This window comes from Triturus cristatus, chromosome 8, assembly GCF_964204655.1.
Source record: "Triturus cristatus chromosome 8, aTriCri1.1, whole genome shotgun sequence".
NCBI classification, from domain to species: Eukaryota; Metazoa; Chordata; class Amphibia; order Caudata; family Salamandridae; genus Triturus; species Triturus cristatus.
This window is the reverse complement of record NC_140591.1, coordinates 1,311,216,632-1,311,241,819: the sequence shown is the minus strand read 5'-3', so window position 1 is coordinate 1,311,241,819 and position 25,188 is coordinate 1,311,216,632. Positions and strand designations below refer to the sequence as shown.

The 25,188-nt window shown below is 41.3% G+C and overlaps 1 protein-coding gene across 3 annotated transcripts in view; it reads right to left on the bottom strand.

The window, feature by feature from the left end:
- The window catches only part of ROBO1 (roundabout guidance receptor 1), a 1,505,960-nt gene that overhangs the window by 128,514 nt on the left and 1,352,258 nt on the right, over positions 1–25,188 (bottom strand). For all 3 annotated transcript variants that reach the window (XM_085623024.1, XM_085623023.1, XM_085623025.1), the window contains 3 exons: positions 4,568–4,688; positions 2,358–2,496; positions 989–1,116 (listed from right to left, as the gene is read on the bottom strand). In XM_085623024.1, the coding sequence (XP_085479150.1) occupies positions 989–1,116; positions 2,358–2,496; positions 4,568–4,688 (388 nt within the window). The remainder of the gene's footprint in view (positions 1–988; positions 1,117–2,357; positions 2,497–4,567; positions 4,689–25,188) is intronic.

Here is a 25,188-nt window from a genome sequence, read left to right as displayed (position 1 = left end):
AGGCATCATATGTGGCGCCCAAGTGGCTGGTGTTTACTCAGATTCTAGAAGATCCATGCAACTTCAGGGAGAGGGCCACAGGAGTGTTCTTAATGTGGTTGAAACCACACAGCCATTAATGCTCATCAAAGCCAGTTCCTGTCAGTAGTCATAAGGTCCACTAGCTAGATATGACTAAACAGGGGATAAAATTGACCTCTTTCATGACTGTCTATGTAAAAATCTGTCTGAACATGTTTGTGTGTAAGTTGAAAACACCTTTCACCCAGGCATGCGTTATATTTCTCTTATAGGGATACTTATGATTTACAGCCTAATAGACAGAAAAATGATATAGTTTCTATATTTCTGGAAGCCTTACACAACTGACACAGGTCTTCTACTAGGCAGAAAGTGTGAACTGTATTTTGTTGTGAATTAATTGTAAATAAAGAAGTGCACTAAATGTCATGTATTGTTTTTTTATTTAAATTACAAACCGGTTATATAAGTTGCTTCCAGACAAATTAGTGCTATTTTGTCTTTGAAAGAGAAAAATAGTACCAATACTGAGAATAGCATTGTGCTCCATAAAAAGCCTTCCAAACATCTCATAAATCTTGTTGGCTTTGCACCCTTAGCAAGCCCACACACTTCTAAATCAATGTCTAGATGCTTGAGATGTGTAAAAAAAACTTTGGGACCCTAGCTGTATAATCATAAACCACTTTCATTCTTATAAATCCAACTAAATTTCTCACAAAAATGAACATATGCAGATCCGAAAGCACCAGGCTTAGCTATATTTTTCCTAAATATATTTCCAAAATAATGGAAATTATATTTTGATTCTCCAAGTTCTTGAAGACAATTACATTCAAATATTGCTAATGTTTCTAGAAAAAATGGTAATTTTCCCACTACACAATGACAGCTTTTAACACACAAAGACTATTCTTGTGCAACATAGAACGTCTGTTGTTAGGAGGGTAAGTGGAAACTTTCTTACCTTGAACTGTTAATGTTGCTGATGCTTCTGCCTTTCCAACCATATTCTCTGCAACACACGTGTAAGATCCCATATCAGCAGCCAAGACTTTCCGAATTTTTAAGGTGTGATCATCACGGATTTCATACCTTTGATCAAAAAAATATAAAATAGTCACTGACACTATGGATACATACCAACAAGGAAGTTAGCAAACAAGATCACTGCCCTAACTCTGGGGGGTAGTTACTTAAAAAAGTCAGGTAAATTCATAAAGTTAGAAGTTTTTGAGTAGTCCACCCACCATAATAAATGTGATAGCATTGCCTGAAGCAGGTGATGTAGTGGTTGAAATAATGAAACAATGACTTATTCTCAACACCAGGCCTCCTTTTCACGTGACACATGTGACATTAAAATGTTCTCTAATATGAGCCCGGCAATATTTAACCGGGTTAAAAATACAGCATATTTTCATGAGCATCTGAATAAGAGCCTTATTGCCAACTAATGCCAGTCCCCTGTCAAACGTCTGTTTGGGTAATGACGGGTTATTGCCATGTGCCAAGAAATTCCAGATGTGCTGATGGCGTCATGAGTCAAAGCTGAGAGGAGCAATTGGAAGAGGATGGTCCAATTCACCATTACACAAGGCTCAATGCTGAGCTTCAGTCTACCACTTGTCCGCCACCTTGCTTCCACCGCCCCGGGCCAACACACACATTCCAGTTCACATTGCTTCAAGTCAGAAACCCCAACTGGAAAAAGAAAAACAACACTGAACTAGAACTGATCTCGCGGACAGTGGAACTATTCTGTAGGGCAGCACAATGAACTACGTGTATACTGCTAACCAAATTTGCTAACAATTGTTCCGCTCTGCACCAGTAATGAAACACAGATGTGTACAACCTGCACTGACAGCTCCAGGAGCCAACAGGGGTCATAACAGAGCTGCGCCTGGGCACAGCAACAAAGACATCATCAGTAAGTCTAAGCACCAGTCAGTCAAACAGCAGGGAGAAGCCTTAGGAGCAGGAAGGAGGCTTACTTCAGAGTGATGGTTCATTAGAAGTAGCAAGACAGACCAGAAGAGTGTACTTGTTCAGAGTTAGAGTGACAGCACCTGACCTCACGTTACACGAGCTGTCAATCTCCCACCATAATTGTAACACAGGTAAATAAACAATAGGGCATTGCAACCTACTTCCACAAAGCAGAGAGGAGTTCATACATAGTTATACATGCTGTGCATTAATCAATGTTGGTTTCAATGATTTTAAAAGTCAAATCAGTCACAGCGGCACAGAGATTCAGCTTTTGACAAGTGATCATTACTGTTGTTTCCTAAGATTGAGTAAATGGCTCTCGGCCAATCCGGATACAGTACCTCGCTTTTGGTAATTCACCATCATCTTTTCTCCATCGTAAGGTAGGTACTGGGTCCCCTCGTGCTTCGCATTTGAACTCAGCGGTGTCATCCACCGTTACTGCCATGTTACTCGGCCTCTTCACAAAGGATGGTCGTTCTAGAGGGAAAACATAACCAGAGTGTCTCTGATTTTTCTTTCTTTTTTTTTTACTTTGCATTGGCAAGACAATATTATTTTTGCAGACTTCTGGGCTTCATAAATATGTCTCTAAGCAAGGCCTAGCAAAGCTAAGCAATCAATAATATTGTGTGAGTCAGAGCCGAAAATGTTGCGGAACTGTATGGTTATTTTATTGTGCAGAGATTAGAATTTCTGCCTTCGCCTGTCTGAAACCGTAAATTAAAATCGCTTGCGAGAATTTTGTGGTGTGAATCATGAATAATTGTCTGAAATATGTAATTTCAAGATGGTATATATCTTCCTTGATATTACCCTGTGGACAAATTGCTGCTTAAATTTATTATCCACTAGTATCTAATCTGCTGCTTCCGCTCCAACACTTTAAACAAGGTTTCTAGAACATAGAAGCTCAGATGTAGGCCTTCAGTATGAATTGTGGTACAGCTCTAATCAAGATTTGATAGTGGAATAAAAACAATTATGCATTCCTCTACCCAAATCATATTATCTGAAAGTTTCAGTTGCATAAGTGTGGTAGGCAGTCAATCACACAAACCCAGTCAGGGACCTAAAAGCAAAGTAACATCTCAAGCACAACTTTAGCTATCGATTCCACCAGATGTACCCACAGGGTTACATTTGATGTGCCAAGTTCTAAGCACCCCTCAGAATGTCAGATACCACATTGACTTCTCCTACATGGGACACACTCCAAATGCAGTCACTCAACCACAGTTCTGCAAGTAGCATAGAGTTGAAGGCAGTGCTATTGAGCCACACTAGTGGTAGTTTGGTCCTACAGAAGTGAATGACAGATGCAACATCATACCCTGGGGGATTCTGCAAAAAAGTGGCATTCTCTCTAGATTGTATCCCCCACACTCTAGAAGAAAATCAATGAGTCACCTTTCTTCACTAACCTAATGTAACTCTACCTCAAAAAACATCTTAGACCCAATAATGTCTAGATGTGCAGCATGGTTTTACTTTAAATACATTCCTAAATAAGATGACACAGCAAGTGTTGAAGTCCGCTGCGGGGACAAAAAGTAAATGAGGCTTAAAGAGCTGTGTTTACTCACTATGTTTTCCTGTCCTTGCCCCTTCCAAATAGGGAAATCTTGAATGTTTAAAGGTAAGGCAAGGGGTCAACCATATGAAGTATTCTGAGTTTCAAATGATGTATGATGTCACTGATGCTACCCCTCTGAGCTTGATGAATTTACTTTCCTGGTCAACGGTGCCTAATAAGGTCAACTAATGAGTGTGTTAACTAATGCTTCAAGATGACACATCCTGCAGGTTCTATCCAGACACAGACTGGGTTTTATTCAAACAGAATAACTCTGTAGCTCTATGGAATAGAACCACATTTACCTAGAAAAGTCTGGATTAGCCTGCCCTTTAAAATGAAGATCAGTACATACCTTACCCTAATTCATCTCCAGCAGCTATGTGCAACATCAGGCTTGTTGTAGGGGAAAGCCGTGTGTGCCAGACGCACCACTCAGCACTTTCCATAGTGAAGAAGGCTAACTTGGAATGTTTACTCAACATCCCTCATGGTCCACCCTTAAAAGAAGAGAGTGCACTGTGGGAGAGCTAAGGGCAAAACGGTTTGTGAATTAGCTTATAGGTAAAATGTGTTTCTTTTTCAAGTTTACACTACGCCCATGTGATTCTATTTTGGTATATTTCCTGTGACTTCTTTTATTATATTAAGTTGATTTTCGAGGCCGACTTCAATCACTTAAGCACACATACCAGAACTGAACTAAACCATCAAGGGAAGGAAGAACAGAGAGGGAACTTCCCTGAAATCCTGCTGAAGACAGACTGCCTTTAACGCTTCATGTTTAGAAACACACATGATGCAGGCCTCGAGTCGAGCATTTTAGTAAATAGCTCAAAATGAACCGAAACAGAGCTGGGCACATTAAGATGAAAGAGCTGCCTTTGTGGAGCAGCTGTGACACATTAACCATCAGATTGTCCTTCCCCACTGTGAGAGCCCCTGTCATTACTTTGTTTGCATGCAATTCCTTACCTAAAACAGTGAGCTCTGCTACTTCACTCTCGCGTTCCCCCACCATGTTGGTTCCAACACAAACATATTTGCCAGCATCGCTCTTCCTGGTGTAGGTGATCATGAGCTTTCCTCCCCGAATCTGCACAAGGGAACGAAGAGAGGCCGAGAGTTACAAGGACGCGCGGCACAGCGAGTTCTAGATCAATATTTCTGATAACATCACGTGAAAGTGTAGCCTTCTGTGCAACTAAGTATCTGTGTAGAGCTGTGTGCGGCCTTTTCTCTGTAAAGTTAACAATTATCAAATATGAGCAACATGCATCCTAAATTAGAAAATGTTCTCAGCAATCCGAAGGAACGTTTGAAACGTATCCCTTCCAGTCAGCTGGAAAGGAATCAAAAATAACAGCGGCTGCCTTACACACCATCTGGACCATTGCAGGCGCTAAGGAAAACAATCCCATTTTTACCATTATTTTTTTTACTTTGATGCAGCAAAATCAATTGATTTCTATTATTTTAAGGCACTAACGCATTAGGGTACTTTATTTTTACAAAAATTAAGGAACACATTCCAAGTTATCTACTTCTCTTAAAACTTTACTCTTGACAAAAACATATTAAGGAGTGGAACACTGAAGAACGAGTCTACACTGCTGACCACGAGGACATGAAACTATTGCTGCCCCACTCTGGGTAAATGAGTCTTTCAGAGGCACTGGAACCGACGCAGACCATGAAACTGTCATCAGACATGCAACAGTTTGTTTCATTTTCGGAATTTAGCTTTTGCAGCTCGCTTTCGATATTTGTATTGGCAGGCTGCAAACATTTTTTATCGCACATGTGGGAAGACAGTAAACAGAAAAGCTCACTTTTCAGAAAAAAACATTTCCTAAAGGAAGGGGTATGTGGTCCAGTGGTTAGGTCATTCATTGACTTTGGAGCAAGCCAATCAATCTTCTGAGCTTGGTTTCAACACTTGGTAAAACCAATCGATCATGAACACCTCACTGTTTGCACTTGTACCCAAGTTCGATCAAGCTCAAATCACTAAAACTCAAGGGAAAATCATTTAAACAAATGATCACCACTACAACCAATGATTACATCTTTCAGTCAGTCAGTCAGTCAGTCAGTCAGAAAGCTTTATTTCGATAAAAAGTTATCATAAATGCGTATACATACAAACATAAAAGAAGAAACAATTCATCGAGAGAGCGATATTTGTAACAAATCACAATAATTGTAGAAATGCTCTGAAACTAATAGCTTAATGGTTGATTTGAGTAAACTCGATACAAAAAATATTTTAAATTGTTTAAAATGTGGTTAAAAAAACAGAGAAAATGCATTGTACAAGATCATCTAATGGAACTGAAGAGTTTACTTCTAATAGTCCAAGACCACCCCCACAATTTGGCCACAGCAGACTAGCACCAAGCTTGTGTCAGATCATAAAATGCGTAGAGCGACACGATAGTTTGAGATGCCCAGGAGACGGCAAGCGGGGCCTAACCATCTTCTTCTCGGGTTTCTGTACGCTGGGCATTCGAACATAATGTGCGCTGTGCTTTCAACTTTCTCCACGCAAATCAGACAAGTATCGGGGGTCTGGTGGGGAGGCTTCCATTTGCTAGTAAACTCACGAGTTGGAAGAATCTCGAGTCTGAACTGGAGATACAATGATCTGTCCCTTGGTTTTTGTACAAACTCAAAATAAGGCTCAAAGCTAACAGACTGTTTGTGAATATAAAAAGCTTCAGATTACATCATTACATCTTTCTGAATGGCAATGAGATAGGACTGACTGTTGTGTTATGGCAAAAGACTGATCAACAAAGTTTTTCTGGGCATAAATTTGAATTACACCTGAAAAGAGTCACTCACAAAAAGACATGTTTGAACTCACTGAGCTTGTAGCCATAATTAACCATGTCTGATTGGGAATGAGATAGGCATACCTAAATATGGAGTAAGACAACTACTTCTAGAAAATCCTTTTGAACAAGGCCCTAGGTGTGTGCAGGCAGACATTGCACCAGAATCACAGGAGTCTAACATGAATATGCAATCATCATACACCTACACCGTAATGTGTGTACGTTGTGTCTATGTTGAAATATGACAGGGTTCGCAAAAGTAGAATGGTCCACAGGAGTATCTGACAAATGGCTACAAAAATCCAATGAAAGTTTGTATCCAAAGGCAACATTTTGGGGCATTTAAAAATATTTTAGTTTGTACTTCAGACGCTTACTTGCAACAAAAATTAATCTTTGTACATGGCTCCATTTTGAGGTCCAGGTGTGTGTCTGCCTCAGCAGGTAACCAGATGCCTATTGATTTCTTTCTTGTCCTAATAAAAAATTCAAACAGCATGTGGCTCTTTTCTGGTGTACAAGTTTTTTTGTCTCTGTCTAAAAAAAGTTAAAAAAAAATTCTTAGGCTAAGATTACATTTTAAGTAGTGTCTGGCTCCTCGCTGGGGTACAGACTTGTGTTTCTATGACGTGCAAGGAGGCAGATGATGGGACAGGGAAACGGCATTCACACTGAAGGCTGAACAATGAAATGTCTTTACAACGAAGACATTACAGTGACAACATCCTTACAACACAGGTTCTATTTTTTTGACAATGATTATGCCTTTCCCATGGATGCCTTTGCAACAAATTTTATGGTAAAAGCATACACGTAGTACATAAAATTACATGTAAATGTAAGTATTTTGGTCAGTATTAAAGGTAAGTATTATCTGTACGTGATATATATATATATATATACATACATATACATATACATATATATGTGTGTTTATATAGGGTAACAAGGGTTTAGGTTGGGTATGGGTTTTTGGGGCAAAGGTATTTTTAAGGTTAAGTGTGGGTGTGGGATTTTGGGTGTCAAGGGTATTTTTTGTATTTAGCATGGTTGGGGGATTTTGGCTGGCAAGACATTTTTTAGGGTTTAGGGTAGGTGTGGGTTTTGGGTGGCAATGGTATTTTTAGGTTTTAAGGTGCGCACAGGTTTTTGGGTTCCAAATGTAATTTTAGGGATTAGGGTGTGTGTGGGTTTTTGGGTGGCAAGATTAATTTTTGGGTTCAGGGTGGATGTGGGTATTTGAGTGGCACGGGTAATTTTAGGGTTTAGGGTGGGTGTGGGTATGCGAGTGGCAAGGGAATTTGTAGGGTTTAGAGTGAGTGTGGGTATATGGGTGGCAAGGGAATTGTTAGGGTTTAGGGCAGGTTTGGATTTTTATGTAGCAAGGGTATTTTTAGGGTTGGTCTGGGTTTATGGGTGCCAAGGGTATTTTTAAGGTTTATGGTGGGTGTGGGTTTTTGGGTGGCAAGGGTAGTTTTAGGGTGAGTGTCAGTTCTATGGTGGAAAGGGTAATTTTAGGGTGGGTATGGGTTTTTGGTTGGAAAGGGAAATTTTAAGGTTTAGGGTGGGCATGGATGTGTGTGTATATATATGTACTTGTATATATATCCAAGAAAGAAGTGACTCAAACAGATTGATTCATCAAAGAACAAAAATATATTTCCACTACAACATTTCAGCTTCCGCCTTCCTCAGGTAGTACAAGATGGTTTGCTCTGTGGCTGCACAGATGACAGCTGAATTTTCAAAAAAGCATCATGAGTGAAGATTCCATTTGGAATGTGGAATCAATGCAGTCCTGAGAGCTCTTGAGATATGCAGTAATCAGGTTGTGTTGTCAGTAATGTTCAGTCCCTCTGGATGCAGTGATTTTAAACGGTACATCCAGAAGTTTTCCCTGGAGTCCAGTAGTTCTTCCTTTGAAACATGTTCCATGGGGAAAATCTTCAAATCTGATAGTGAATGATCCACAAGGTTAAAATGGTTGGCTACAAGCTGGTCAATCTTCTTATTAATTATTGCCGATTTGTGGTTTCTGAATCGTGTATGGAGGTCATTCACTGTTTGGCCTACATACTGTTTTCTACAGCTTTGCCGTTGGCACTGAATCACATAAATAATCTATGTTGAGCGACATGTAAGATGCTGCCTTATTGCATAGGTCCTTCTCGTAACAGAACTAGTTACAGATGATGTTTGTAAAAGATATTCACGTGTGATGCACCTTTTAGAGTCACAGCAATGAACCCCTGCATTTGTTACAGCTTGCTTGAGTTCAGCTCTCACAATAAGAGATCGTAAATTTGAAGCTCTGCGGTAAGCAATGACTGGTGGTTTTGGAAAAACCTTTTGCAAATTTTCACCAGTGGACAGTAAGGGAAAATATTTTTGCATTATATTTCTGTAGTTGGGAGCTGATGGATGATAGTCAACTACAAATGGAGTTCTGTCACTTTTGTTTCTGCCGTTGGTATTCCAAATAAGTGCTTCTCTGGGTAACTGCAAAGACTTGTCAATTTGTTGCTGTATGATATGCAGAGGATAGCCTCGCCTTTTAAATAATGTAGCAAGCTCCTTTAGAAAGTCTTTACAGGTTTCCTCATTGCTGCAGATGCGTCTTATTCTGAGTGCTTGGCTGTAGATGATGCTCAGTTTAGTGTGGTGTGGGTGACATGAAGTCCAGTTTAGATACAAATGAGCATCTGTAGGCTTGTGGTACAGATCAGTTGTAATTTTGTGTTCATGAATGGTGAGTAGCACATCCAGAAAAGGGAGATGAGGCTTCGTTTTAGTATTGCTGCTGGTATATTTGATGGTAGGATGGATATTGTTGATATAAGCTGTAAATTGTTCCAATGTTGTACTTCCTGCATTCCATATTATAAATATGTCATCAATGTATCGTAGCCATACCAGTAGTTTCATGCTAGAAGTAGCAAGTATACAGTTCTCTAGTTTGACCATGAAGATATTTGCATAGGATGGAGCCATCCGAGTGCCCATGGAAGTCCCTTGTATCTGCAGATAGTGTTTACCATTAAATGTAAAATTGTTGGATTTAAGGATAACTCGTGCAAAGTTGGTAAGCACATATGTTGATGGCTTTTTCACAGTTCTTTTATGAAGAGCTTCAGATAATGCCATAAGCCCCTCCTCATGTGGTATATTGGTGTATAATGCTGTAACATCAAATGTAGCCAGAAGAGTATCATCATCAAATGTATAGGTTTGGTTTAAATTTTCAATAATCTGAAGGAAGTAACTGGTATCTTTAACAAATGATGGAAGTTCCTGTACAATGGGCTGGAGGTGCAGGTCGACAAATAAAGATAGTCTCTCAGTGGCTGTGTCATTGCCAGAGATGATAGGACGGCCTTGATTGTTCATTTTGTGAATTTTGGGAAGCATATAAAATCTCCCAGGTCTTGGTTTGGGATGAACAAGTATATCTGCTGTTGTTTCATCAATGAGGTTTAAGCTCCTGTATCTTACAACCATGTTCTTAATTTCTTTGTTCAAGTCCTCTGTGGGATCAGTTTCTAAAGGTTTGTAAGTGTTGGTATCCATTAGTTGTCTCATTCCTTCCTCAATAAAATCACTTACTTTCATGGCAACCACTGCACCACCTTTGTCTGCCGGTTTTATAATGACATCCATTCTCTGTTGAAGGAGGTGGAGAGCTTTTCTTTCTTCTCGGGTAATGTTATCAAAAATCCTTTGAGGTGTTGATTCCTTGATGAGTTTGTTGATGGATAAAATGTATGTATCAAGGACAGGATTTCTACCACATTGAGGAGGAGACTGTTGGAACAATGGATAGTGAGACTTTTGAATTTGCCAGAAAAACTAGGGTTTTTAGTCTGGCTGGCTTTTGTAAGTGTTCATGGGTGTCAGCCAATCTGAGGCCCAGATAATCCACATATCCAGTATGGAAGCTCACCCATCAAAAACATTCCCTTGGGTTTAGTATGTGGCACACTTGTAAACCAATTGAAAACCAAAACATGCTTGGTAAAACCGCGCCCAGGAGATCAAATGCACCATACCCAGTTTATTGTATGTGGGGGCCCTGAATCCATAGCAAAGCTGTACATGTGTAGTTCCCCCCTGCTTGAGAATCCCAAGAGGACACTGATGAGTGTTAAACCTTGGCAGGGATGTGTTCCAGCACAAGGGAAAGAGAATTACCATGTTTTGGAAAAAAATCAAAAAATCTGCAAAATATCATGTTCAGCACATTCTATGAGCAAGCCAGACAGGACAAATGAGGTCTGGTACCCAGAGGTAAAAAAGCCTTAGGTAGCATTGATGTGGAAAATATATGGTCGTGGGTTGTTTACATGAAGCCCTGGGTTGATGCTTGTGACCAAATACAAGTACCCTAAACCAACATTTCGCTTTCAATTACTTTACTAATTTCCGAAATGCACTGCACCCAGTTTGCCAACGGTGGACACCCAACACCCACAAAAATCCATATCTGTCTAATACCCCCATCAGGAGACCCAGACAAACACAGATGTTATACTTTTCATAGAGCCGAAATTGATTTTTGTTATTAAATAAACAGAATACCATACACAGTAATTCTGCCACATTTTACTGATCTATGCTAAAGTTTGGAATTGATTGTTACGTCTACAGCTCTAGGAAAACACACAAATATTTCGAATTTTCAGAAGCCAAACATTCATATTTCCTTGATTAGAATATTGTCATTTATGTTAGTCCATTTGTGAAATGCAACACAATATTCAGATCAGACACTGACATTGACAACAATATAAACCCGAAATGTGCTGAAAACATAACATCATCAAGGTCACAAAGAGATCAAGGGGTTAAACCCAACAGTGATAGGATTAACCAATATAAAACACATTTTCCCAAAAATTCTTCTGACACCATACCAACTTACATCTGAAATGTCAGATATATCCATTCAAAAAGACGAATACCTGCTGCCCACCATGGGTGTCAATTCACCAAAATGCCACTAGTACCTGCCGTTTGATCATTACTTTCACTCACAAACACATGCTTACACATACACATATATTCACTCTTACATACACTTTCTCTTCATAAGAACACTCTCACCTGTGTGCACACACACACAACATACATTTAAAGCATTTTTCACTTACCTCAGCTGCCAGATAGGGAACATTCCAGCTAAATGTACTCCATTTTCTAATACACTAATAGTGACTAAAATGATATTATTCACTTAGTGTAATAAAATAGCTGACTGAAAACAGGGAAAGTGGAGCCCCAACCGACGTCCATATCGCCTCGGTGCCATTCCAATCATGGAGTCCCACTCTGCAACCCTGGGCAATAGCTTGCTTAATCTCCAAAACGGCCCCACAACGCTATGGATGCCTGGCCTCCACCTTGGGGGTGCCCAAGAGTGGACGCCTCACAGGGAAAGCCAGGATGGGTTCCAGAGCGGTATTCGTACACGCGCCTTGAGACCCTTGCGGGTGAGTAGTGCGCTATACAAGTATCAATTTACATTACATTTACATTTACATGAGCTGCCTGTGTTTCTGGACATAAATTTGCCACCTGGAGGCAATGGGTCGCAAAAACAGTACTGGGGGTCACACAGGGCAAGTCATTGGTCGCCCATGTGACCAATGATGCTGCTCACACCATGTTTATAGCTTTTGGGGCAAGAAATAGTCTGAAATTTGTGAGTGTGAAGGTCAGTGGTTGTGTTGGTGTGGCACTGGCAGCACTGGCAGGGGCAATGGGTGGTGCACACGGCAGCGGCTCCCTGACAAAACGCTGACAATTATTTTGTTTTTTTAGAAATTAAGCACAGCTCTCCTGAATCCTATGAAAGATATTGTGGGCAAAATTTAGAATGTGTTGCATGAGAAACGTGACAAGGCTTACAAATTAACTCTCAAAACTCCATATCTGCCTTAAATTTCCTCAGAGAGAAACCTTTGTTGCTAGGAATCAGAAATCAGGTATCAACAAATGTTGCTGTACAATGTGCTAAAAGTGGCATATAAGCAAAAAAGGTACATTCTCTGAAGAATGCTCCAAACTATAATTCATGATCCTCATTTTAGGAGTAAAATTACACACAGTTGATCAACTGTAAAGGGAGCGGCAGAAACTTAGGGCTGATTCAGTATGGATGTCTTCCACAAAGTATATACAGTTCATCAAAGTAATTGACATGCCCTTTTCTCTAACATCTTCTATCACATTACAGACAGACAGGTGGACCCGAGTCATTCCTCAAATTCACATGCTGCATAGCTTGAACACCTGCTGCAATTACTACAAAAATTACACTCCTCAAAAGAGCAGGACCGACTTGATCCCGAAAACTATAATCGCTGCAAGAGATACTTTACTGTTAGACATCTATATCTGGAACTAGGATACAGAGGCACCATACCTGCCTGTTTCCGCCCCAAAAAGAGCAGGTCCAAGAGCATCAGTTAGAAAATGGACTTTTGTGCATGTGAGCTGTGACTGACAGCTCTGGAATGTGCTATGTTAGGATCTTCCTGACCTCACAATGATGCAAGAAACCCAAACTCCACCTTTACAAATGTCCTCAGATAAAGTGAGCTTCTATGTATGTTACAGTGACAGAACTCTGCTAGGATTAGTGAAGCAGAGTTATATTTCGCATTACCCCACCTCACATTACACGTGATACTTCTTGGTGTCAGCCAGTGTCATACTGTATGATGGCATTATTTACCGTGAACACCGCACCCTGAAATAATCAAAGGACCTTACTGTGCTGGAAGACATCTAATATCCTCATATGGTGTAATGTTACTTCTAGTTGCATGTGGTACTCTGTGTTTCTCACTGATGCTGTCACTTTTGTGTCCCTGAATGTTTAAAACTGCATGCAGTAATACAACAAAGCAACTTAAAGATATTTAAGTTAATTTATTATAAATTAAGAGTCCTAAGCACCACATGCAGGGTAATTATGATAAGCGAGCTAGATAATTTGCTAGTAAAAACCAATGTAATTAAAATTTTAGACGTATTGCAGGAGAAGTTACTAATTCTTCTTAATTGGAGAGAATTAGAAAACAATTGCCTTTAACGATCGCTGCCATATGGGTTTTCAAATACATAAATCCATCTCAAGTAAATCCTGCATCCAGACTAGACTATTCGTAATTCACACCATCTGAAAGACAAGTCATTAAAGACTGGAGTTTGGGAGAACCGGCTCTCTTTTGGACACTCGAAACAAACTTTAATTCACTGCAGCAATCACCCACACATAGCTGGGTTACCTTCAGGCATCAGTATCTCCCAATCAGCAAGTCAGTGGGAACGCAGGGACTGAAAATGGAGCAACGTAAAATTAAAGCTGTGTCATCATCAGTTTAGTCTAAGGATGGGTCATAGGCTCTAATGATGTCCTTAAATCATTATACGCTGCTGTTGAATATCAATTTCTGAAAAATATGCTTCCGGTAATACTGCTTAGAATTTGGGGGAGTGAAGAAAAGACACCCACCTTTCCGAGCTCTCCCTCACACTCAACAATAAAGTACCTTGGTCAATACGGACCTTCTTTTCTTTTATCCCTATAAATAATGTTCGATAACGCATCAACATACCATGATTCCGGTCATTAAACGTTGTACTTTATGTACACCAATGCTGCCACATTGTGAATCAGATGTGTCAATATTTTTTATCAAAGGCGTTAGATATGAACAGCATGATATTAATTAGAGCCAGTGACTGAACTTTTTATCCCACATTAAGCTGTAACATGCATCATGTTTGTCCTCTACATGCTCCTGCTGTGTCCAAACCCTGTTTTGGTCCAGGGCCGGGTCTTAACGTTCACGCCTGCAACAGGCTTCAGGAGCCGATACTTTAACCTGTAATATCTCCCTCCATTTCCCCACACAGCTTAACCCCTCGTCCCATGATGTACAGCCTGGGCATCTAGGTGAAGGCCAGAGACATTAAGGTTGTTTCAATCAGCCCCTTGCATGCTTCAGTCTGCTGAGTCAATGAAGGGCCTGGGTTCTAGGGCCAGAACCCTGCTCTTTTTTTGCTACTGTACAAACTTCTTTGATCCACAAGCACCTTCGCCTCTCCCCAGTACTGGGAGTTTTGTCACTTCGCAACATTTGGCGAGCCAGCATAAGAGGTTCCTTTTGCCTGCCCACGATGGCTTGCACCGGAAGACTGCCTACACCCCACTGCAGAGAGACCAGTGCGCACCTTTTGATGAGGTAAGCAGATGCTGTGTTTTAGCTGAAGTTCTGCCTGTGCACAGGGGTTGGGAAGGATCCTGAAACTGACGTCTTTTTGAGGTGAGGACGAAGCGGGTCATGATCCTTGTTTATGTATTAGCCTGTTATTAATGGCAATACTAAACACAGATATAATGTAAATATGATGTAAATATAACATTTAAGAAGGGTATAGCATACACTTTTTTCTATTGGTGGATTGTGTACATGTGTTGCACAGTCAGCAAGGTGCCTACATAAATAGTCAACCTGTGATTCCCAACGACGAGTTGGAAGTATCCACTGTGGATAATTTGAAATCGGAAGGTGCACATATGTGTTCCATTTGACACAGAGGGAGAGCCGAAAGGCTGGCGTCGCTAAACTTTACCTTTAGTTAAAATCTGAACACTCAAATCCCCAATCCTGGACCGCATGTCAGGCAGTCACTTTGTGGTTTCTAAAACGTATGGTTAGAAAGGAATCTCCTCTGGGGTGTGTATCAATGTCTCTAAGTGGGAAGCATGATTCCTACTTTTGTACCTCAAACTGCATTCCATAGGTGTCTGAAGCCCTCTTTATAAGGCTGTTGTAAAGAGACAGGTCATTAGGTGTTGAAGTCCTTGAGGGATAGGTTTCTACCCCTTCCTCTGGCGATTCAGCATCGAGATCCTGCCATGTGTCCTCAAACTGGTTGAGTTCATCGAACACTGCAGTTTACTCTTCTTCCTCAAAATCGTAGAACTCCTTCTATTCCTCTCCATGCAGCTGGGTATTGCCGGACCTCAATGCCTGCTTGATCGTCTTCGACCTTGGTGGTTGTAGAAGGTTTGCCCAGAATGCAAAATTCCCTCAAGGAGTGGTAATACTCCTTCTTTCTCTGGAGCAAGGCAGCCCTCTCGGCCTCGAGCCTTCGTTTCCTTCACTCGACTTCAAACACTCTTTGTTCAGTGTTGAGGGCTGTCGACATCCTCTTTTGTGGTGTTGAGAGCCCTTTCAGCGTCAAGTCCTCGGCCTTCTCCCTCATGATTCAGATCTTAGTCGTCAAAGGTTTTGTCAACAGTTTGCCCCCATTGGTGGTGTCCTTTGGTCAGACCCGTGTGGCTCTTAAGGTCTACGCTGACCTTCGGTCAATGAAAGTTTAGACGCCAAGTCGGTTTTTAAGGACTTTGGGTCTGAGGGTTTCCCCTCTATGGCTTTCTGTGGTTTTGTTACCTTTAGTCTTCTCTTTTGTGAGTCCTTAGCCCCCTTCCTCGCCGCTTGTCTTTTTTCAGCATCAGCTGATTAGACTTTGGCATCTGACTCCTGTCCATGTGCTGTCTCAGCTTCCTTGATGTTCTCCTAATTGTCACAGGAGAAGCCAAGGTCTTTGAGCGATTCGTGTGTCTTGTGAGAGCTCGACATGGTGTGATGCTCTGGCCTCTGTTGACATCAAACCTTGAGTGTTTGTGGTACAAACTCTGCACAGGCGTCGCAGTCTTCGCCCTATGGTCCAAAGGTTGCAGACTTTGTGTGCTTCTCTTCTGGCAAACTTGTGATGGCAGTTGTGGCAAATCTTAAAATCTGACACATCTTTAGAACCTTATTATTAGACTCTTTTCTTATTTAGCACATGCTAAACAAATATGTTTTGAATCAGGATTGTGTGACTTAAAATAGATGCTACTGAAAACATACTTATGCAGATTTTTATAATTACTGGACATATTGTCAAATGGGTCATTTATACTGAGGTAACGTTATGAGATAGAAATGGTGAGAGTACTATGCACCTCGAAACAGAGACTGAACCATGCTAATTTACCACATTGCATCCTGTTTAACTGAAAACCCTAGACTTCTTACAGCAAAGGGAAAATGATACTCTCTGCAGAAAGGCTTGAGTCTGCACAAAAATATTTCAGTTTGTGTTTTTAAGATCACTTTGAGTCCAGCAAGCTACTAATTAAAACAAGCAACCCATATCCCCACTGTGAACATTTCCAGTAACATGAAGGGATATATATATGAGATGGGATATAATAAGAATTCAGCAGCAGGATTCAGCAAGAACTCTCATTCAGTACATAGCTGTAATTTTACCCTAATACATTACCCTACCTAAACGTCAAATTTCTAGTGGTCTGCTACTTGGGCCATTACAAATACTGCAAAAATGATTTTGATCCCTGATTTTTTCTTTTGATAATTTAACTTGATGTTGTTAGTGGTGTTTTACTCACCTTTGTGTGTGCTATCATAATGAGAATCAAGTGTAAATGGCCTGATTGACAAGAGTTCTTATGGCTACACATATGCAAAAACTGCATCAATGCTTCTAAATGGGAACTTCTGACTTAAAGATCCAGGGTTTCCATGCAAAAATCAGTTTAATCAGGTTGAAAAGACTACAGGCCCCATTTATAAAAACTGTTGCATCGCTGCGATAAAACAGCAGTGCAACTGTTTTCACTGCGACCTCCTTGCGACACAATGGATGCACTATATTTAATGTACAGTGCTCCATGTCACAAGGAATGACAGATAAGTCAGGAATTCCGACGTATCTCTCAGCACAAACGTTAGACTTTGCTGGGGTTGTGTCGCACTCCAACAATGCATGGGGTAGGCATGTGCCTATGGCACTGTGTCACCCTTACGCCTACCATGAGGCAGGCGTAAGGTTTTGACGCAGTGGCATCCTAGAAGTGTCGCAGTTAAATCTCATAGATTTCACTGCAACACTTCTATGACCCTTTTTTACATGGAAACCCTCACCCTACATACATTATACCTGACGCAGGTATAATGTGGCGCAGAGCTTTACCAAATGACGCATCTACCTAGATGTGGCACCTTGTAAATATGGCGCAACGTGGTGAATCGTTTACGCCGCAGCTGCATCACGAAAAGTGACGCAACAGAGGAGCAAACCTGTAGCAAGACCTTTATAAATAAGGCCCTATATACATAGCAGACATTTCGACTTCCGTAAGTATAGGAAAGGGTGTGAGGAAAAGGGCAAGAATGAGCGGTACAGGAATACCATATATAATGATTGATAACTCTTATAATGTCACAACTTTATAGGGTTTACAACCCAGTTCCTTTGTCGTACAAGTGCATTTCTAGGGTGTGGAAGGGATCTCTACGAAACTTGCAGAGTTGTAAGAATGAGCGGTCTCAGCTGGGAGAAGTCTTTTTCGAATATGTTAAAAAATAGTGCCAATGAACTGTCCCACCTAATCTTAAATGATACCCTATCACAAAATCGATAGGAAATTCTAAAAACCTAACCGATGCCTACAATAGAAAATAATCAAAATTATGTCATTTTATTTTTTTTCATTTAATATTGGATGTTTCATATAGGTGAAAGAATGGTTTCAAACAAGACATCTGACTTGAGGAGCAAACAAAAACACCGGCCCTTGTCATGTTGAGCATTTATTGTCTCAAGATTCTAGGAATGGAGGCTACTAGACATAAAAGGAAGAAATGATTTAACACCATGACCCATTCAACACAAATTGCATAATTTTGCATTAGTGCCCCCTAATTTGGATGACATTTGCTGGAATGACACTACAAAATGCCAGTGATAAAATAAAAAAATACTGCGAAATAATAATTTACTGCATATTTCTATGCAAAAGTTTCCCTGTACCGTTACCTTATTTGTCCCACTCTAATGTGCTTTCAGCAATAAAGTATTTTGTATATGTCAATAGTACCTAGAGACCTTCTTGAGGGTGAACATTCTCTCGACAAATATGTTGTTATGTTAATCGATTATCAATTTAATTTTCATGTTGCTTTTGACCTTTTCTATCACAACTTGGATACCAAGGTTAGCAGTGAGCCTTTGTCTCCGGTTTCTTTTTTTACTCTCAGAAGGTACTGCAATAATGGTAATATTGTTTTACATCCATTGTTTCAATATGTATATTTACATTATTACTAATTTCTTAGACTGAAGGTCAATGATTTAAAAGCTGTATAGTAAATAATTAAGATAATGAAAAATGTGTTTCGTTTGTTGTGTTGCAGTTTTACTCACAAGAATTACACTCCCTCTCCATTCAAGAGCCATTTGTCCCCCCAAAAAAAGAGACACGATTTATCATTTAAATGTCGTGACTAATTCCGCAAAAAAAGGATTAATCTCAGAAATAAATTACATTCCGGTAACCTTACCCATCTACTCATGTAACACTCCCCTTCCCACAGGATTACTAGGGTGACCGGGGGTGGGGGGAGGGGGTGCCCTTTGCTTTATTGTCAATAACCAACATGACCTTCTGTAACAACATCAAGACGTTCACCTCCCAGCGTTTGCTTCTCAGATACTAAAACACTCCAGATAACGTTTTACATCCATGATTCTCAAAATCTTTTTTTTTCTGACTAGGTGGCCCCATGTTTCCACTGTTTTTAAGACATATGCACAAAAACAGGTACTTGGCCACCCCGGCCTAAGCTAATGGTCTAATCAGCTCTTTACGACCTTATCAGGGCGTATTACGAAGTATGCTTCTCAATGTAATTAGATGTGTACCAAAGCACTAAACAGGTGTTATTTGCTAAAGAAGCAAAGCAGCCCCAGGCCTCTGGAACATATGACAAGCAAGCATTTCATTTTCATGTTTTAAAAACAGTGTTTAAAAAGGAGGAAAACTTTTCTACAGAGCAGTTCAAGAGTGCATCTTGGAGTATAATGGCCGTCTACAATTACAGGTGCAGAGGAAAGCCTGCCAGGGACCGCAGGGGGAATGTTCTTAGCATGACACGCCTTGCTGAGATAGCCCACGGCGAGTAACCGAGCCACTAAAAGGCATCTTTTCCCATTGTGATAAAAAGACGTCTGCGTACAGGGATGACAGTCACTAAGATGGATGCAAGCATGGAGACTCCACACAAAGGCTGGCAGAGGTATCATGTCGTTGCCTTCAGCGCCTACTGTATTTCAAGCAGGAACTCTAGTAATTCTCAGGCCCTGCACCCGAAGCTTGAGGAGCACTGATGTTAACGAGATCTCCTGCTTTGTTGTGGTGTCCTTGCCAGCACGGCAAGGCACCTGCCTCCCATTGTGCTGGTGTGGGAGCCAAGGTCAAAGGAAAGGTCAGAGGTGGATGTCAGGGGTTTGGCCCTGAAGCACCCCACCTGTGCAGCTTCATTGTCCAATGAACTTCAAGCGTGTCAAAGTCAAGAAACCGGGACCTGACATAAAATTAAGCAGAATGGAGCGTTCCATCAAAAGCTGCCTAAATGACTCTCAGATTGCAGTTCTTGTAATTAACGCTACCAGTCAACAACAGTGTCACGAGACTGCAATAATATAGGCGGCAGCTTGCAAAACATAAACAAACTTGGGACTCAAGTTACTCTCACCATCTTCAGTGATTTGGGTAAGGTTACTTTATAAGGTCATGGCTGGAACTTTAAGTCGGCTGGGGGTTGTTGCATGAATTAGTGTTTCTTGCATTCATTTTCTGAGTTGAGGGCTACCTCAGGAACATTAAGGGCCCAATTATGAGTGGGGTGAAGCAGTAGCGCCTAGTAAGATACCGCTTTACCCAATTAAAAGAGGCTCGGTGTTCAAGCACCTGGATTTTGCAGGTGCAGAAAGACAAGAACTCATTTTACAAAATGGATATCCCATCAAGTAAAATCACTTGCAAATCAGACAAGTGCACCTTGGCAACCCCTTGGCCCCTTCCTGTGGAATGGAGAAGCATACTGTGCTCACTCAAACCAGCCTTTAGCTTCTGGTGCCCCCTGCAACCTCCAGACCTTCATCTTTCCATGTCTGTGCAGCAAAGCCCCATGACTGACATTTACCATCTGCTCAAAGAGGGTGGAAAATAGGAGCAGAATTCCACTTGAAAAGGAGACACTAGATGTAGGTTCGAACCTCTTTATTCTGGCAGTGGTGGCCGGCACTGGTATGAGAGGTGAGGTGGTGAGGCGGGGCGGTGGAAGTTGACAGATAACGGCAATGCGGCAAGCACAAGGTAAGTCTTTTTTTACATTTAAATGTACCTTTCCCGGCATCTGTTGACTTAGACCCCCGTACCTCGCCCACCGTTCGAACCTGAATTCTGGGTCTGCTTGTTAGCCCCCATGCCCGGAGCAAATACCTGCATAGCAAGATTTAGATGTAGGGACACCATTCAGAATTGCTATTTCCAGGGAAATGATATTCCACACCTAATTACACCCCACTGGTAATAAAACCCCATGTTTCAGGTAGAGTATTAATGTGCATACAATTAGTTCTTTCCAGGCACTAACTTAATTTCCCCCACTTTCATATTTTGCCAAAATAAAAGCATAAGTTTGTTTTTTTAGAGAAGATGCTATGAGTCATTGATGACGTGATAGCCACACTAATGATTCAAATTACCAGACCATGAAAATCTTCTGTCAGTAACCCAGTATTAAGGCTGCTGCCAGACACAGAAATATATAGACATGCAGAACTTATGCCAGCCCTAGTTCTGTGGGCTAGTAAAACTATTGGACTAAAGGAAAGTGACATTATTGCTGAAGTCATTCTGTGGCCTGTCACTCTTATTGAATGGGACATTTAATTTATCGCTAGGCAATTGTGTTCACAATTAAAATTCAAGAATGAACGTCATCAAAACGTGTTTGGAATGTCTACACAGCCCTGCCCTTAAGTCATTCTGATGCTTTTAGAGATTTGTAAAATAGGAAGCTATTTATGTGTCATTCACCACCAGCTAATCCACATACATTTATGATTGGCCTCCATAATCATCCAGGGCTAATTAATGGATGCACACCCATACACAAACACACACATGCATGCACACACAGGCATATGTGAACACCCACAAAAACAAACTCGAGACAAGGAGTAACTGGGGACTCAAAACATAGCAAAGATGTTGCAACCCTACACAGAGATTAAATGTACCTCAACCTATATAACCTATATTTGAATATGCACATACTCTCGAAAAGGAGTATAATAATAATAATAACAATAAAGAGCTTGTAAAGCCCTGGTTACACTAGCTAGTGTGTCCCCGCGCTGCGGTCAACGATGATAAAGGTGGTGCTAATAAGAAAACAGGCTGAAAATTAAATGGTTCTATATCTGGAAGAGCTATGTCTTCAATTTTTTCCGGAAAATGTTTTCAGATTGTTCCATCTGAAGATCCTGTGGAAGAGCGTTCCACTGCTTAGCAGCAAGGTAGCGGAAGGATCGACCCCCCCTTTCTCATTCTTTTAATTACTGGGATTTGAACATGACTCGAGCCCCAGGATCGTAAGGTCCTGGTAGGAGTGTAGGGGGACAGTAGGTTGTGTAGGTAGTTCGGACCTTTACCAATCATGATCCGTTGACTAATGCATAGGGTCTTAAAGAGAATTCTTTCCTTTACCGGGAGCCAATGTAAAGTAGCTCGGGCATTTTTGGACGAGGCTCTTCTAGGGAGCATCAGGACTAGGCGGGCGGTCGCGTTTTGAATGTATCGCAGTCTTTGAACGCTCTTACTACTGGCACCTATGTAGAGCGCATTACCGTAGTCCAAGCGGGAGGTGACACGTGCGTGTACTAAAGTTTTCCTGACAGCTACCGGGAGCACATCTAGGGTCTTCCGAAGGCCTTTCATTATTCCAAAGCACTTCCCAGCCACAGTCCTGGTGTGGTGGTCAAAAGAGAACTTAGAGTCTAGCCACATCCCCAGGTTCTTTACCTGTTCATTAGGAGTGGGGGTGGTACCCAGAGTCTGCAGCCACCACCTTGGTGACCATATCGAGGGAGCCTTACCCACAATTAGGACCTCGGTCTTGCCGCCGTTCAACTTGTAGACATTCAGACTGCCAGCTCTTGTAGGCATATGGAGAAATTAGTGGCTGCTTCTCCCTGAGTTTGGGATAAAGATACTACTAATTGCGTGTCATCCGCATATGACACGACACTAATGCCGTATTTTTCAATGATGTTTGGCAGAGGGGCCATATACAGATTAAAAAGTGTGGGGCTCAGTATAGAGCCCCGGGGAACCCCCTGAACTAACCTGATGTTCTTGGAGTAGTACGACCCTTGAGATACTTGAAAACTCCTGTCCTGTAGGAAAGATCTTAACCATTTCAGGGCCAGATTGGTCAGTCCTCCTTCCTTAAGGCGCTGTAGGAGTATAGGATGGGCAACGGTGTCGAATGCGGCACTGAGGTCCAACAGAATCAGTGCTACCATCTGTCCTTCATCAACCTGTCTACGGATGGTTTCTGTGGACAGAAGCAGCGCCGATTCCGTGGAATATGTTGCCCAGAAGCCCGATTGCGTGGGGTGGAGTAAGCTGACCTGGTTCATGTGTATTGTTAGTTGAGTGTTGACTGTTTTTTCTGCAATTTTAGCGAAAAAAGGTAGGAGTGATATCGGTCGTAAATTCTCCAGCTGGCTAGCGTTTACCCCCGGCTCAGGGTGGGGGGTGGGAAGTATCAGCTCCCCCCCCCCTCCCTGAATACAGCCCAAATATTTCCACCTGATACCCATCTGGTGTGTCTCATAAGATTGACCTGGAGAGTTTTTAGTGTCTGTTGGGTTCGTCATGCCCCTTTCACCCATACCCCTCCCATGATACACACTCACTACCAGGCAAGGTGGTGCAATCAGGTGACACCGTGATACAGAATATCCATTGTGGTCGCAACACAGTGATGATAAAGCTGACGTTCATCTTACTGCTTGGTGCGTGGGTGAATCTCAGTGTTCCTGCTGTTCTAGGGAGGGGGTGCCTTGAACTAAAACACCACACCGGATCCCCTTTGCACACCACCTCTGTCCCCTACCAGTCTTAAAGCTACAGTTGGTGTACAATTACATCATCAATCTCTGAACTCACGTTACAGAGAGGAGTAGCCAAGGTGAATGTAACCTAATGTTCCCAAACAAGACCCTCCACCCGGCTCAGTGCCCCCATCGTAGGGGGTATTTCCATGGTCCCGGTTTACTTCTGAGAATGACTGCACACCTTTGTAGTTTGATCTAACAGACTAAATAGTTTACTGATGTAAGTAGTTGAATCAGAGTTAGTCATAGACATATCAGGGCTTATCACGACCGCGGGGTTCACCTGCACCAAGGCACATAAGTGATGTGTGTCAGTGTTTCAAAAATCTGTGGAGATGACAGTGCATCAATGTACGTCTGAGTTAGTGCATGAGAAATGTTCATTACTGACATTGCATCCCTGAAACATGGAGCAGCAACTATCTCTCCAAGTTTCCTCACTGCGGTTTCTACAATAGATGCATCAACTCACGCAACTAGCTTGTGCATTCATCGTAGACATGACGAAAGCATTACAACTGAGTGCACTGCACTGTGGTGTGTCTATGTGCAGTTGCAGGCCGAGTACATAAGATGGCCTATGGGATACTTTCTCATTTATGCACTAATGCACCACACACATTAAAACAATATTCAATCAATTATATTACATATATGATATGATAATATTTCATTTTTTTTAAATCCTGAAAGAATATCACAGGTATGTCTTTCCCCATGGCAGTGTCATTAATCCTGTCCTCCTTACTGCTCTGTCCCACATTTCTGTAACTGTTAACTGCCTCTCATCCACATGTCCCATTGGCTCAGGCCTATTTTTAATTTTCACTTTCTACACATGATCCCGATGGATCTATTGATACTTTATCAATATGTGCTTCCTTGCCCACTTTCCCCTAATGCACCCATAGTGAAACTTTCATCCAAGCTTCCAGGCAGCCCCTTCGCTTTCAATATTCACCAGAAAGGGCCACAGCAAGCATGGCAGAAAAAACAGTATTTCCACAGTGGCACACATATTATCCTATTTGTATACGTCCTCGGCTTAGTAAGAATAACAGATCAGTTAATCCTGTGTGGTCCCATCTGTCAATACACCTGAGCATTGTAAAGATGGAGTGGAGCAGAGCGTTTTATTCTTTGTAGCTCTTGACTGGACTTGTTCTGGGAAGCCACTGTTCCATTGCAGTTTTCAAGTTACAGACTTTTGTTTCCTAAGATGTATGTTTTCAATCGCCACTTCCTTTGACTATTTTGTGCTGAGATAAATAGAACGATATGTTCTGCTGCAGGAGGGGTTGCAAATGTATCTCCAACTCATGGAACCTGATGTGTCTTCAGAGTCCTCCCTTCCGCACAGCATCACAAGGCAGTTTCCTTACCCAGACATCTTCTGCAGATTATTGGCGCTCTCGCATCCTAAGAATTAGTTGTGTCCTAGACCACTACCGTATTTTATCTCTTCAGGGTAGTGAACACAGTAATAAATAAATAAAACATTTTTTTTTTTTAAATACATGGGAAACTTTTCCAGAAAAATGGTGGATAATAAAGAACCCTTTTATTTTCACAACTGAGAATTTTAGGAATGTTTTATGTCTTTTATGGTTTTTATTCTGTGCATTTCTTTGGTTTATTTCATCGCAAAATGCTTGACCAAGAGTATTTTTTAAACTGTTAAACCATTGCAAACATAAAATA